Raw genomic sequence first — 16,813 nt, 5'->3', positions numbered from 1 at the left:
GCCTACTTTACCCGGGATCAGGAATCTTTGTCACATTCAGTGGGTAATAGCTCACAGTTAGCACCAGGGTTTGCCTTCAGTTTTCATCTTTTTAGTTAGCATTTGAATAACTATTTTTAGATTGACTGATTCCCAGACATACTTCTTTTACTGCGTAAATTATTGGCAGATTTCTTATTTGCTGAAGAATCAGAAACCCTTATAATAGCATATCTATCTGTCAAAATTGTGCAGAGCTGCATCCATGAATTAGAAGACACAATTACATATATTTTGGGATGAAGCCTAAGAATCTTGTATATTATATTGTGTGTGTGTGTATATGTATGTATGTATGTATGTATATATATATGTATATATATATATATATATATATATATATATATATATATATATATATATATATATATATATATATATATATTTTACCTTTTAATTTTTGTAATGCTGTAAAAGTAAAAAAAAATAATAATAAAAAATAGATTGGCCATCTACTAAAACATAAACCCAAAATATTTGATAAGAGAGCTGTACAATACATTGCACTAAAAATATAGAACAAAAGTCGTTAGCAGTGTATGATACTCAATGCTTTCCCTTAAGAAATAGCTAATCAGTAATACAAAAAAAAAACTAAAAATTGTCAAACGAATCCTGTCAAAGGAAACGCATGCAGATGCAACAGTCCTTACTGCCATACATTTCATTTACTTCTATTGTTTATATGTTAAAGAAATTCACTCAGATTAAATATGTTTCAAATGATGAAGTCAGATAATATGCTGTTTCTGGTATCAGTCCACTATAATAATCATATTTTCTAAGTAGCAATTACAATTTCTAAAAGAATGTATATTTTTGACCAAAAGAAGGATCTCAGATTATAAAAACATAAAATGACACCTTCTGGCACTCTTATTAGCAAAATTAGTAAGATGCAAATCTGGCACACTGAACACATGACATCTATGTGCTGGGTTTAGTGAGGAGACCATGGAGTGTAACTGCACCTGAAGCCAAATTATCTGTTATTAATCCAACAAATATGGTGCAAAAAGAGAGCAGCCATTCGGTAATCAGGTGAAAGCACAATTATGCTGGCTATTTCATGCTGCTGCTGTTAATAAAAACATCACCTGCTCTATTGCATAATATCAGTTGAAATGGTCAGTACAGTACATACAGTATACTGTACTTACATATAAGAAAATGCACCTTCTATCAGTACTAATTTATTATTGTTTATAGATTGTTATTAGCAATTTTTTTTAAACAAGTGTAAAACCTCAGATGACAGAAACATACAACACAAAACATTATGTAGTCAAGTTTCCCAAAAATGACACTGGTTCATAAATTAGGTGTGAAAAATACTTACATTTTATAGTGAGCACAAGATGAGACTTTGAGAAGTGTGATTTCCTCTATAAAAGCAGTTTGGTGTTTTGTTTTGAGCACTCAGATAGGTGTCTACATTATATACAAAACAAATTACAATGTCCATGGCCTCTGAAAAAAAATTATTATTATTGGGCTATGTTTACATATACTGTATGACAGTCACCATTCTATAGAAAGAAGGATTGTTTAGAAATGGAGAGCTTTCAGTAGAGTTCCCAATCTTCTCAGAGTTTGTCCCAGAAAATCATTCTAAGGTCAGAATATTTAATTTTATATATATATATATATATATATATATATATATATATATATATATATATATATATATATATATATATATATATATAAAATAATATAATAGTGTTTAAAAATTCAAGACCGACATCATGTTAACCATAGGACTCTTTAAGCATATTATATTTTTGTGTTCATGACACCACCATTAGAACAAGACTTAATAGAATGGCTTTCATGGAAAGGTAACTGTGAAAAGGTCTATTCTTTCCAAAAAGTAGCACAACGTAGGTTTGCAAAATTGCAACTGCACAAATCACAACAAATCATGAACAATAACTTTTCAACTGATGAGACCAAGGTAATGATTGTTAAAAAAAAAAACAGAACACAGTGACATAAGACAGCTATTATGAACTGTCAATAATGGTGGTTGAGGGCTGATGATTTTGGGCATGTTTTGCAGAGACAAAAATGGGTTTGCAATAGAACAATGATTCCAAATATGCTGGCAAGGTAAAATATGGGAGGTGGAAGCTTAGTGGCTAAGGCATAAGACTTTGACTCTAAAGTTGTAAGTTAAAATCCCAGCCCCATCAAGCTGCCATTTGTGGGCTCCTGAGAAAGGCCCTTAAGCCCACAGCTGCTCAGCTGTATGAATGAGATAAATGTAAAGTGCTCTGAATAAGGGCATCTGCCAATTGCCATAAAGGTGCATGCAAATGAAATCTAAAACAAACAAAAAAAGGCAAGAAAAAAAACAAGTCCACACCAAAACCCAATTAAGAAGTTGTGGATGCACCTTATGAGAGCTGTGCATAAAAACATATGCCCTTAAACATCAATGCAAGTACTTTTTTTTTTAAAGAAGACATAATTTGAGAGGTAAATGTGTTGAAAAGAGGTAAAGAGGTCGAGAAAAAAAAATTCTACAGTGCTATAAAGTGTTTATCTTTGACACCCGTATCCAAAGCAACTTACAACTGAGCAAGTTTAAGAGGCATCTTTAAGGACCCTGCAGTGGCAGCTTGGTTGTGCTGGGATTTCAACTCACAACCCTCCAAATAGAAGTCCAAAGTTTTAACTACTGAATCAACAATTTTCCTAACACTTAGAACACTTATTTAGGCCCAGATAAATAAGAGCACTGGCTGCACTATCAAAGACATACATATACACATACACACTGATTTATGTGCAGATTTAATGTTTGCATGCAATCACCCAAGATATGGTGTTTAATAAAGCTCCTGGATCATGGACCACAAAAGTAAATTTGTAAAGAGATTGATCTAGACCGATAGTCATCTCCTCAGCACACCCACTTATCCCCTTTACAGGTCAGGTCTGATCGATAACATGTCTGTATGTCAGGCATGCTCCTGCTTATGTGTGTAATAACACACATAAATCAAACCAGCTAGCAGTTATGCTGCGCCTGCACCAACAATAATACTATGCACTACTGCATCAGAGAGAGGGAGAGAGAGAGCGAGAGAGAGTGAACCAAAGCACAGTAAATATTTTTGTATAGCTAACCTTGGGTGAGTACTTTTGTACTATATATGCAAAATCAACTCTAAATGCAATAACAATGTCTGAATTGCCCAATACAAATGACTATGCTTAATTTATTTAAAAAATATGTAGTCTACAGACAGGCTGCTACCTCCAGCCCCCCTGTCCCCCTCTTTTGTTATTCCTTTCTAGAGTGGTTGTCCCCCGAAGCAATTTAAGCTGATCTAAAAGTGAATGGAATTCCTTGCAGACAAACTGCCCAATTATGACTAAAATATGAACTTTTATGGCTAAGTTATCTGTCAAATAGCAAGATATTACCTTCTGTATGTGTCCTTAAATGATCATTAATTTAATAATGGAACAGAAAAAGATATATATTAATTAGCATAATGGGTTACATTAGGTTAAATATCATGGCGGGAAAAAAATAATCTAAATAAATCTATTTTAAATTAATGTTTGCCACATTTGTTCATATCTTTAGTTCCTCAGATTGATGTTTAATTCTTGTGTTTTAGAACAACAGAGGGAATAATTGCCAGATATTAGACTAAATGAATTTGTTGCACATGACTATTTTACTTGACACCATAGAGTATAGCATGCAACATTTAAATAAACAATAGCAACAACATTGCATAATTCACATGCATCAATATTAGAATATAAAATGTAGCTGATTAAGCTTTGAAGGAAATCCAATTATTTTAAAATCTTTCTTTCTCTCTCTCTCTCTCTCTCTCTCTCTCTCTCTCTCTCTCTCTCTCTCTCTCTCTCTCTAAATGTTTAGGATTCACAATACAGCTTCTTAGAACATTTCATTATTCTTAAACTCAGGGGAGAAACTGTTATTGAAGTAGCATTTTTAGTGTATTAAATAAGGCAAACCCATATACAATATTCATTGCATTTATTTCTCTATCCTCTTGAGTATGTTCTCCTTTCCTCATTACCTAGACATTCTGACACTAATAACATTGCATTTACCTAGGTTTGCGTTCCTGTTTCTTGCTTTCTTAGTTGTTGTTTTTTTTTTTTTTTCTTATACCAAGAGGATTCATGGTTAGTCATGTGCATCGGTAGTATAGCAATTTATCTGTGTATAACATCATAGCATTCCCAACGAGAAAAATCCCCTGATTAGGTTTAATTATTGCAAACTACTAAATGCCTGTGGTGTTGATTTCTTTCTCTGTTTTTCTTATTCTCACTCTATTGTGTCATGGGGAAAAGAATTATCCTTTAAGAGGAACATATTCATGGTCGCCTCTAAGTGCAACACTACTTGTGTCATTATAATAAGAAATTAAACTTTCTTCTGAACGAATTGAATCTCTTTAAGTGTTTCTGTATGGTCGTATATATATACACATATGTATATATTATATATAAGTATTAATATAACTTAAGCCATGCTGTGTATTATGGTGTCAGCTTATATAAAATAATATTTTGTGAATGCAGATATATAACTATTTGTATAACTAAATGGCTCATGCTTTTTCTGTAAGACATACTCCTGCTTGATCCCTATCTCCCAGACTAACATGTGCTGTAGCACATTAACAAGTATACGATGCTCACTAAGGACCCGCAATTTCCAATACAATTTAATGCTCTTGTTTGTGTCTTAGTTTTATGTTGGTTTTTTTTTTTTTGCTTTTTAATTTTGCTTCTGCTTTGTCTGATTTTCTGTTGCATTTTTGGCTTACAATTTTAGACATTTGTAGACTTTAGAATATTCACTAAGACTGTGTAGATACACGTCATGTGAACAAACTTTTCTGAGAAGGTTAGCGTAAAAGCTATTTCTGTGCAAATTTGTCTTGGTCATGAATGCATGTTTCTTTATAGGGTGTTGGCATGGTGACTGAGAACAGGAAGTAAAGCCATGCCAATTGAAGGAATGTCTCCAAGGAGACTAGGAGGCAAAAGTTTGTGTAATTCCCTGCTTCTGAGCATCTGGGCTATAGACGGATACAGTTTGCTGAATAATTTGCAGCAATAATTGGGTTTCTGTAATTAAGCATTTACAGATACCCAAATTTAAATATCCCACATGCTGCGGAACTGAAAATTTGAAGGCTTGACCAAAGAATTGCAGTAGATAAAGACAACAGATGGCAACTTGTTACAGTAGTAATAGTGCTAATGCTTGCATATTAATATCACTCACATGATAGTTTTTTTTTTAATGATGTTAGTGTTAGCAGTAGCATTTTTAATATAATTAATTGTGAATATTGAAAAAAAAATATATTATATTTTCACAATTTTGAACATTAGGAAATAAAAGCCCATTTAATTTAACGTCTCCATATAATAACAAACTAATTTTTTATTTTATATTATTTTTATTTTTTACAGGTATGATGAGTATATGATCTATCAGTATCGCTATTAGATAAACATATCTATGAAATAAGATAAACAATTAATGATTAATCATCTTTTTTTTTTTTTTTACCAAAATACAGATAAATAACACTGTACATCTTAAAGATCTTTACTAATCCATTCCTTAACGTATGCTACAGTTTGTACTGCTTGTTCAATTTGCACCGTCTTGTGTCTTAATTTAAGAAACTGCAAGAAAAACAAATAGAAAAATCATTTAAAACCATACTGGCTGTGCTTTAGCCCATGCTAATGCCTCCTTAATACCATCTTTGCCATTTTGTTTTCTTGTAATCTTAGTTTTCGTTTTGTGAAAAGCCAGAATTTTACAGACCTGTTACACTTGCATCTAATTTCACATTTCCTTCATAGAACCTTTTAGACCCTATGAGTGTCAGCTCTACAACCTTTTTTTCTGCTTTTACCATTTCTCTTACTCTCGCACAAGACACTGGAAGAGGGAAGGGGCATTTGTGGGTCAAAGGAAGAGAATAAAGCTTTCAGATATGATTATTCGCTTAGAGTAGAATCAGATAGCCCTTTTTTCCTTTGTGGGATTAGACAGAAGCCAGACAGAGACATATCCATCATGCAGGATCTCTGTCAGTGGGAGTTGGTTTTGTTTCAGACCTGCTGGCCTGCCTACACCTGCCACTACCACAGAGAGTTTGGCCAAAAATAGCTTTATTTGGTTTCTATGTTTGCCAAAATTATCAGTTCACTGAAACATATTGACATATTTGGCTGACAGGCCCCTCTCTCTGCTTGATCATGTCTGAAAATTAGTTCTACGTTTGCATTCTTTAATGGTTTTTTTTTTTTTTTTTTTCTCCAATTAGTCTTGCACCAATAGACAAAGAGTTAACTCACAGTTGCTGTACTAAATGTACCTTAAATTAATACGTTTTAGGTTTTTGATAGTCGAACCAGCATGGGCCTGGACAAATATAAATGATTTATGCAAATTTATGTTTATTATTAGTAAAAACATACTTAACCTAGAGCATGAAGACAAAATATCCCTGTAAAGGTTTATAAGTAATTACAGTGTTTTAAAAATACATAAATCATCAGGACACCAAATGAAACCTTTGCTACGTTTAAACATGGACAGTTAATGAAGTGATACCGGAGAAACTGTACCTCTTCTAACTTGCATTCGGATTACATATTTGTTTTCGTTGTGAATTTGTTTATTTAAACGTAGACATTTTAAACTTTTGATTCATATATTTATTATGTCTGTGAGGCAAGTATTCACTGAGATTCAGGTTTAATTTATCTGTATGTGAAGAGAGATGACAGAGACGGCAAAGAGCGCCCCCTGTCTGTTTTCTTTATTTTACAAAAGCACAGCATTTGTTGTTATTATGAGTGTATTTAAATAAAAGTAGACCCTTTACAGATTCAAATGATATATGGCTCTTATCTGTACTATCTTAAAAAGACAGAGTAATTTAAGTTTGTTTTGTCGTTATGAGGAAAAAAAAAGGCCACAAAACGTGCTTGCAGGATTGTCGACCCCAGACAATTTTTTATTAAACTGGTCGAAGAGAAATGTGTGCTGCATTAAAATTTGTGCAGTTAAAATTGATTTGCTTTAACGTGTTACTAACGTGTTACTTTTGACAGCCCTAATGAATATATTAATACAAAATACATTTCAAAATGTGTTACCTAATGAATGTATCCAGGCTAAACATCCCATATATAGAACACAAACAGAGAAAAGATGATAATGACCAGGTGATCAGGAATGTCTCTTTTCTTAGTCATGTTTACATCTCTGACTTCTTCTGTCTCATCCACGTTAACCCCATACTTCTTGTGTCCTTTTGTCTTACTCATTGTTAGCTTTGTAAACTAGTTTACGTCTGTTGTGTGTGAGAGCAGGAAATTATACACCAGTGGTAGATTAAAAAGCTGCAAAATTAAAATGAAATTCTTTTTTTTTGGACATTTTACCAAATAGATTAAAACCTAAGTAATGTAGAAAGTACAAATATTTGTGTAAAAATAATGAAGTAAAGTATTGATACCATTAATCTACTTAATTACAGTAAAAAAAGTATTTTTATATAGAAAGTATAGAAATTCTTGTATATTAATATATTAATATGATGTGAGGTCCAGTTACCAGTGTGACACTGAAACAGTTACTAGTAATGGCTACTTTTTACTTGTAAGAGCCCAAACTTCTTTACTTTAACTTGAGTGAAAAGGTGTAGTTAGTACTTCAACTTTTACCAGAGCCTTTTAAAAAATGTGTATCTGTACTTCTACTTTAGTGAAGGATGTGTGTACTTTTGCCATCTCTGCTTCTGGCTTTTGCTGCTGCAGCAGTTGGCCTAGTGCACCCAACGTCCCTCTCCTATTTATTCTGTTCTAAGAGCCTCTATATTTCTGCCCCTGCTACCAGCCCATTCCCAATCAATAAAGCCAAAGGCTGGCCTGTTATGGTTTATAGGGGCTGTCTATAGTAAATTCATGAATTTTGCATTAGCAGTCTGTGGTGCAAGCTGAAGTCTACAGTGCAAAGCTCAATCTCCAGCTTTTTTTTCCACCTAACAGGCCTTTAGCACCTGTGAGCCCACAGCAGAAACCCGAATCCCATATTTTTATGAACTAAATGTTGTACTCAACAAAGAGAGCTACAACCAGAGCCATTTCCTCAATCTGGAACGTGCCATTGGTGCTATTTTTGCCTGAATCATCAAGGTAATTGGCATCTGTGGCCCTGCTGACATCTGGCTGTACAGTGCTAAATCACTGTTTCTGCACCCTGTGAATTGCACAGCTGATGTCTGAGGACAACTAGGGATTAGACTGAGTTAATGTCATTCCTTTAAACAGAATTGACATTTAAAGCATGACAAAGATTTCTGTTACAGAAATGTGGAACATTTGCTTGCCCTTAGAGTTTGCCAGTAGATCGTGTTGCCTAGGTTAATTTTGTCTTCACTTGACTTTCTGGTGGCATGTTTGTTGTATTGAATGTTGTTTATTTGACTTGAGAAAGATTATTAACAGATTTAATTTTATGGTATCGTAAATGCATAATAATAATAATCATCATCATCATCATTTGTTTGGGAAGTTTTCTTGTATTTGTTAATGAATGAAGTATCTAATGCATTTCTATTATATGCAGTGCTATGCAGTATTGCATTTCAGTTAGTTCTGATACTATGCAGGGAGGCCTAATTTGAAACAATTAACATCAATGGACTTGATATCATTTTAAGTATTTTGCATTCCCTGCCTGCCCTGTCATGCTCTCTATGTGCTGAAACACATGTCTTTCGGCCCTCAGGCTAGCAGAATTAATAATCACGGTAATCATGCAATTACAGAGAAACAGAATGGCCTTCTACTGGCAAAAAAGAGCCTTTCGCTTATGGCAATGCCCTTTGGCAGTGACTGAATACTCATTTTAGAGAACAAATGTGATAGTGTATTGTGGTTTAGTGTATACAGTTTTAAGCACAAACCATGCAACCAGGCCTGCTCAGAAAAATAACTAGTCAAGAGAGTAATAGTACACACACGCACAAAAAAAATAATAATAATAAAAAAAAAAATATATATATATATATATATATATATATATATATATATATATATATATATATATATATATATATATATATATATACAGGAACTAAATATGGATTGACAATGTGATGTATTACACACAGACACATTCAATGCTTTACTGAACTGCACTGGGAAGTAAAATAAATTGCATCTTACATTCTGAACTGACACTTACACATACATAAACACACAGCCAGTGGAGTTAGATTAGCAGTATTCCCAGAGTAGCAGGATTTCCAACTTCACTCAGTCTTAGTCAAAGACTGCCCCACATTTTCCTGCACTGCTGTTTTCTATTCCCAGTCTAGTCACATCCATGCCTCTGAGCATTTCTGAATGATGTAATGAGAACTCTCCAGATATGTTGGGTTGATTGAAGGACTGCTACATGGCAGGTCCCACAGTTATTTATGACCCCTGAGTCTGGAAAAATAAATTAAGCACCACTAGTTGACATGTTTGCCTGTATCCCCCTTCCAGGAGAAACAAGAAACAAGAAAACAGGTCTCATTATTGAGGTTTAGCTTTATTCAAATAGGATGCGGAAATACTTCAATGGATCAGGAATCTCTTTAAACAACACTCTGCTAAGACCACCCATGGTGAAAGTCCAAAAGGATTTTAATGTCTGTGTCTTGCGCTTTACATGGTTAGGAATATTCTGTGTCTGATCAATATGTCTTAATGTCAAATTGTCTTGCTCATGAGCTAACTTTCTTTCTTCCTTTTTTTTCCTTGTCTTGCAGCTTTCCAATTACAACACACCCCAAAGAGTGGACAGCTATCCTACGAATTATGAATGTTGAACAAGATGACCTACTTCCCACAGCAGCAGACGATGAGAGGTCCTAGGTGGAATCGGGCCTTGTCCGACCCATTGTTTATATTGTTGTTGGCCTTGCAATTGCTAGTGGTTGCTGGCTTGGTGAGAGCCCAGACTTGTCCATCCGTCTGCTCTTGCAGTAATCAGTTCAGTAAGGTCATCTGTACGCGTCGTGGTCTGAGAGATGTACCAGATGGTATCTCTACAAACACCAGGTACCTAAACCTACAAGAAAATTTAATCCAGGTGATCAAGGTAGACAGCTTCAAACACTTACGGCACTTAGAAATCCTGCAGCTCAGCAAGAACCATATCCGTAGCATTGAAATTGGAGCCTTTAATGGGTTGGCCAGTTTAAACACACTGGAACTGTTTGATAACAGGCTGACTACTATACCTAATGGAGCATTTGAGTATTTGTCAAAGTTAAAAGAGTTATGGCTGCGGAATAATCCCATTGAGAGCATACCATCCTATGCCTTCAACCGGGTGCCCTCACTGAGAAGGCTGGATTTGGGTGAGCTGAAAAGGCTCTCATATATATCAGAAGGTGCTTTTGAAGGCCTAAGCAACCTGCGTTACCTTAACCTTGGCATGTGTAATCTGAAGGAAATTCCTAATCTTACACCTCTGGTACGCTTAGATGAACTGGAGATGTCAGGAAATCAGCTTTCAGTTATACGTCCAGGTTCTTTCAAGGGCCTAGTCCACTTGCAGAAACTGTGGATGATGCATGCTCAGATCCAGACAATTGAAAGGAATGCTTTTGATGATCTTCAGTCACTTGTGGAACTTAATTTGGCTCATAATAACCTTACTCTGCTCCCTCATGACCTCTTTACACCACTGCACCATTTGGAGAGGGTTCACTTGCACCACAACCCATGGAATTGTGACTGTGACATTCTTTGGCTCAGCTGGTGGCTAAAGGAAGTAGTACCAGCCAATACCAGCTGTTGTGCTCGCTGCAGTACCCCTGCGAGCCACAAGGGACGGTATATTGGTGAATTGGATCAAAACTATTTCCACTGTTATGCTCCTGTCATTGTGGAGCCACCTGCTGATTTGAACGTGACAGAGGGCATGGCAGCAGAACTAAAGTGCAGGGCAAGTTCACTGACATCAGTCAGTTGGATTACCCCCAATGGGTCTATCATGACACATGGAGCATACAAAGTGCGCATTTCTGTGCTGAATGATGGGACATTAAACTTTACAAATGTCACAATGCAGGACACAGGGACATACACATGTATGGTTAGTAACTCAGCAGGCAACACCACTGCCTCTGCTACACTAAATGTATCCTCAACAGAGAACAGCAGTTTCAGCTATTTTACCACAGTGACAGTAGAGACGATTGAGCCATCGAATGATGAAGGGCACACCATAGTACACCAGAAAGTGGGTCCAACTCCTTCTTCTGGAGTGTGGGAGACATCTTCTGCACCTTTATCGACCACAACCACAACAACCCGAACACAGGTCCCCACTAAGGCCACAGAAAAAACATACACCATCCCAGTCACAGCAGTGGGAGAGGGCTCCCTCAACACCCTAGATGAGGTGATGAAGACAACTAAAATAATAATTGGCTGCTTTGTGGCCATCACACTAATGGCTGCAGTTATGTTAATTATTTTCTACAAAATGCGTAAACAGCATCACCAGCAGAATCACCACGCACCAACACGAACCATTGAGATCATCAATGTGGATGAGGACTGCATGGCTGCTGGACCAACTATGGAGGGTCATTTGAATCTGCCACCTCTTGAGCATGAGCATCTTAACCACTACAATACTTACAAGACAGCATACAATCATGCATCCACCATCAACTCTATACACACCTCTGCACACGAACCTTTGCTTATTCGGGCCAGCTCAAAAGACAATGTACAAGAAACCCAGATTTAAACTCTTTTTTCACAATGGTAAAAAAAAAAAACGGAAAAAAAATAAATAAATCAAAAACGGAAAAAAAAAAAAAAAAAAAAAAGGACCCATGAAAACTAAAAGAGAAATATCTGACATTTTCAATCTAAAGAAAATGGCACTAGGTACTGATGACATGGAAGTCCATGTGCAGCAAATAAGCGAATGATGAAGGTAATTCAGTGACTTTTGGCGCTAGGGTATGTTAATTGTTTCAAAGTGTCTTTACCTAACAGAAGTTATTTATTTATGAAAAAAAAAATCTATTGTGGTTATTTCAAAAAAAAAAAAAATGCATTCTACGATTATTTTTCCAGCAATCATTACTCCATGTTTTATTTTTGGTTCTGATAAGAATGGTTGGTTTACTAAAAAGATTTTAAAACCATATGTAAATCCTTACAATCTTTCGCTTCATACTATGTGTTGATAAGTTATTCCCACCTAATTATGAAATTTTCTTCTTGGTTCTTCTGGGTTTATTAATGTATTTATTTTATTAATCACTGACCTCTTTTAAAATTCCCTGCATGCCATTTTAGAGACTACTGTCCCATGCCAAGCATCTCAATGACCAGCTGCTAATTCTAATGAATTTAGTGCTTGATTAGAGCTGATCATATAATTGTCAGAACATACAGTTTTGCTCCGGTTTTGATTAAATCAGTTGTGTGTTTCGCTTTTCCATCTCTGGTTTGGTGGCAAATGTGCCGTTATTTTAAAAGAGGTGATTTGTCTGTGAACTTTATGCATTACAGTTTTATTGGAAGGGGGGAAATGTAGGCATAATATTGAACAGAATCCTATTTGGTTAATACAATTATCAATTCAGAGGGAATGCTGATGCTCGAATGTGTAAAACTTGGTAAAGTTCTCCTGTATCATCCAAATGATTTTCTTTTTCCAAACAAAAAAGAATTATTGCAATGCCCACAAACGTTATCACACAGAGATCATCATGCCAAGTACTTATATAATCAGTTGCCCCACTCATATAAACATCGCCAGTTTTATTTGTTTATTGTGTTGCTGATCCAGACTTTCTTACAATTTAAAGGTCAAATTCCAGTAAAAAAAACAAAACAAAAAAACTTTTATCTTTTGCCTCAAGTAGGCCATTCATGAGTGTGTCTCAAACAAAGTATGGCTCGTGACACAAGACCAGGGAACGGTATACGTATAGCAGAGGCTTCAGTCAGATGTTAGGTTTGCATTTGTCTCATAAATGACACCATTTACATTTTAAATAACGTCATGGTACAAGATTGACTCTGGGTGCCAATCATAGCTTTATGCTTAAATAAATAAGGCAGCAGTTAGTGATAAAGTTATAGTGCAAGTGTCCTTTAGAACTAAAGCGTTTTATAGATTATGGAAACTGACACTTTTTCATGCTTCTATTTGTCCTGTTAACTATGTTTAAATTAAAAAACGTTAGATATTTATTAGGAAAAATACTCCTGCAAGTGGAAAAAAAGAGCAGAATATTTCCCACTACTCATTAAGCATGTACGTTTTAAGAAGTCTTTAGTCAGAATAATATCCTCCAATAATGTACAATAGTAATAATTATCAGCTGGCCAAAATAGTCACTATGGTAACTAATGACCTTGAGTTAGAAGGTAACAACTGATGAAGCATCCACTGACCTGACACATTAATGCATCCAGAGCTAAAGAGAATGGAGAGACCCAGGTTAGTGCCAAAAAAAGTCTCATTTGAAGAATATTGTTCAAATCCTAATATTATTCTTGGAACTGTTTCTTGGATTCTTGGAATCAGTTAAATGATTACAATCATATTTTCTTAGAGCTTATTACATCAAAGAACACATTGAAATTATTTAGTTTAACACAGAAACATGTTTAATCATCATAAACAAAGTCCCCACTAGACTACTTTATTGGGTTTAGGATTACATGTCTAAAAAGCACCAATGATCAAAGCTCAAACATCTATGAGCCTTGATCCTAGCTTTGATCCATCCTCAGAGAAAGACGATTATTGCGAGTAGGACACACATGCACTCACAAATATCTCTCACAGGTTTTGAAAATAATACATACATTTAATTACACACACAATGCATATAATAACTTTAATGAGCGAGATTAATTTAGCTGAATTTCATTTAATAATAAAAAATGTCATAAGTAATATTGTAAAAAAGCTGAATTCCTGCTAACTCAGGCCCTGTTGAAAAGGATGTCTGGTTAAGATTACAGGTTAAAGAAAGGAGCCCATTTTTCATCTTGCATTTCCAATCCCTGTTTAATTTTCAGTGGTACCAACCTTGTAAAAAAAATTGATGACTACACGAATAATGCCTTGAGATCAGCACATTGTTGTGCATTATTATCAACACTTGTTTTGTTTGTAAACTTAGATCATTGTCTTAAAATTCAATTCATATGAAAACGTATTTGTCCTTCTGTCTCATACCTGTGCTTTGATTCAATTTTAGTTCTTTCTCAAAAGCGCTATGGTGAATTATTGTGTGATGGCTTTTTTCCCCTTTTGTCTCATTATAAAAGCCTCTTTTTTGTATTGAAGAAGGAGCAAGTTTATCTCTGTTCCACACTTTTTCTTTCTTCTTCTTTAAGAAGGAATGCTGTTCTAGTGATAGATTTATATAAAAATACATTTTGGGGGAAAAAGGGACTTCAATTTTACATGTGCCAACCTGTTCTAAAAGATGAAAACGAAACGTGTTGTAAAACACAAAATTGATTTTCATGTAAGCATACTTTCATGACCTTAAAAAATCAATTATAGAAAAAACGACTTTGTAGTTCATACACAAAAATATGGTTCAAATAAACTATTGTTGTTTTTTTTCTGTATGACCTGCCTTTTATTATAGCATCTAAAAAATTACACACACACACACACACACACACACACACACACACACACACACACACACACACACACACACACACACACACACACACACATAATTAGGACTGTAATGCTGCCAAAATTAAAGGCAACATTAAAACAATCATAATTGGAAGTGGAAGAGGAAGAAGAAGAATGATGATATGTGAGAATTTTTCAGAATATTTCAAAAGGTACAAAACTAGATTAATAAAAAAGTTTTATATAACTATGTTTAATAATTATTTCTCTGTCTGTAGTAGGTGGTCATTGGCCTCCTGTAAAATGGATTCATTATGCACATGCACCATGCATTCCAGAGCATCATCAGTCTACATTTTCTCTCTCTATCCATTATAGTTGCAAGTCTGAAACAATTGTTTTGGTTGGAAAACTCCTGTCTATATGATTTTTTGGGTTTTTTTCCCCCACATAATTAATAGTTTGATCCATTTCACAAACCATACATTCTGTCACATATACAACTGAGTGTGACAGTATCCTAAATAAAATAGCAGAAAACAAACTCTACAAAAAAGGGGCCAAGGATCGAGGAGCATATGATAGTCTGAGCTGTGATGACCAAGAGAATCTATAGTAGTGCAATGGAATAAGTAGGCAAATGTGCATGAATACAGCAATAACTAAAGTCAATTAAAGTCAGCTCCATAATGATGTGTTATGGATTCCATCTAGATGTTGTTTGTAAATGTTTGTATAATTCTGATGTAAATTAATTATTGAAAAGTATATCACTATACATATTTGTATTATGAGTTATAGTCACTTTTTGATCACATCAGACATAGAGGACAAATATCATTTTAGTGCGTACGTCCATTGTATTGTTGTTGGTGCAGATGGGCTGATTAAAGTCTTTTAGAAATGGATTTTCATGCACAACAGTCTCTAGAGTCTATACAGTGTTGAGAAAAGAGGTTGGAGGAGAATAACCAAACTGGTTCAAACTGACAGGATGTCTATGGTAATTATAGAAATAACTAGTCTTTCCAACCGTAGAGAGCAGGAAAACATCCGAGAGTGCACAACACTTCAAGCCTTGAAACAGATGGGCTACAAGAGCAGAAGACCACATCGGGCTCCACTTCTGTCAGCCAAGAACTAATGCTACAGGGAGTACAGACTCTGGGCAAGTTTGGAAAAAGACCAGGGAGTTTTTTTTTTTTTCCCAATCATTTTCAGGCTGTTTACATACTATTTTCCATATAATAGAAAATTCAATATTATATTATATTTGTTTCTATGATTTTGATTCCTCATCTACAATGACAAAGTAGTTTATGAATGCAATTTGTCATTCTAATGTTTCACAGCTAAATGCATTACTGAGCTGTATCTCCTGTTGTTACCATCTTTTATTTATGTCTTTTTCAGTACTCTTAGCATTTATTGTAAAGGTCAGGCCTTGAATAGAACTTGCCAGTCATGTCTTACACAGAGGACAAACCGCTCAATTGAAGGGCAGGTCAGTAAGTTGCACTTACACACTCAACTCGTGCCAGTGCTTAAGCACTAACCTGACAGTTGTATTCTCTAAATAAAATGTCTATCAAATTGAATTAAATAGAAAGTTTTTGTTTTCCTATGGATTTCTTTTTCTTTTTAGTCACTGCCTGTTTCCACTCATTTGTTCACATTTTATATATTCCTGTCTCACAAGAACAACTATCAAATACAATATATTCACAAAAACCATTGTATGACCAGGATATATCAACAGATCAACACATGTCTTAAATTACACTGAAGTGTAGGTCATTATGTGTATGTAATAAAGGCCTTTACCTATTTTTTTTTAAACAGGTTGAGCCTTTCAGACAGTTAAGTTTGCAAGTTGTTTGATACATTGTATTTTTATTATTGTTGTTGTTGTTGTTATTATTATGTTTTTTATCCACTCATCTATTAATGCCTTATAGCACTTTTCATCAAATGCATTGCTTGAATTTTAAGAAAATATTAATGTGGCATCTCTAAATTTCTTGTTGCTTAAGGAATAAT

General features: G+C 34.8%; 1 protein-coding gene across 2 annotated transcripts in view; it reads left to right on the top strand.

Annotated features, from left to right (window-relative positions):
* The window catches only part of lrrc4ca (leucine rich repeat containing 4C-a), a 48,298-nt gene extending 33,544 nt beyond the window's left edge, over window positions 1–14,754 (top strand). For both annotated transcript variants that reach the window (XM_083547562.1, XM_083547563.1), the window contains exon 3: window positions 9,897–14,754. In XM_083547562.1, coding sequence (XP_083403688.1) covers window positions 9,950–11,893 — 1,944 coding nt within the window. In that variant the 5' untranslated portion in view covers window positions 9,897–9,949 and the 3' untranslated portion in view covers window positions 11,894–14,754. The remainder of the gene's footprint in view (window positions 1–9,896) is intronic.
* The last annotated feature ends 2,059 nt before the right edge of the window (window positions 14,755–16,813 follow it).

This window comes from Silurus aristotelis, assembly GCF_946808225.1.
Source record: "Silurus aristotelis genome assembly, chromosome: 7".
In the NCBI taxonomy this organism is placed as follows: domain Eukaryota; kingdom Metazoa; phylum Chordata; class Actinopteri; order Siluriformes; family Siluridae; genus Silurus; species Silurus aristotelis.
This window is presented reverse-complemented; position numbering and strand designations above follow the sequence as displayed.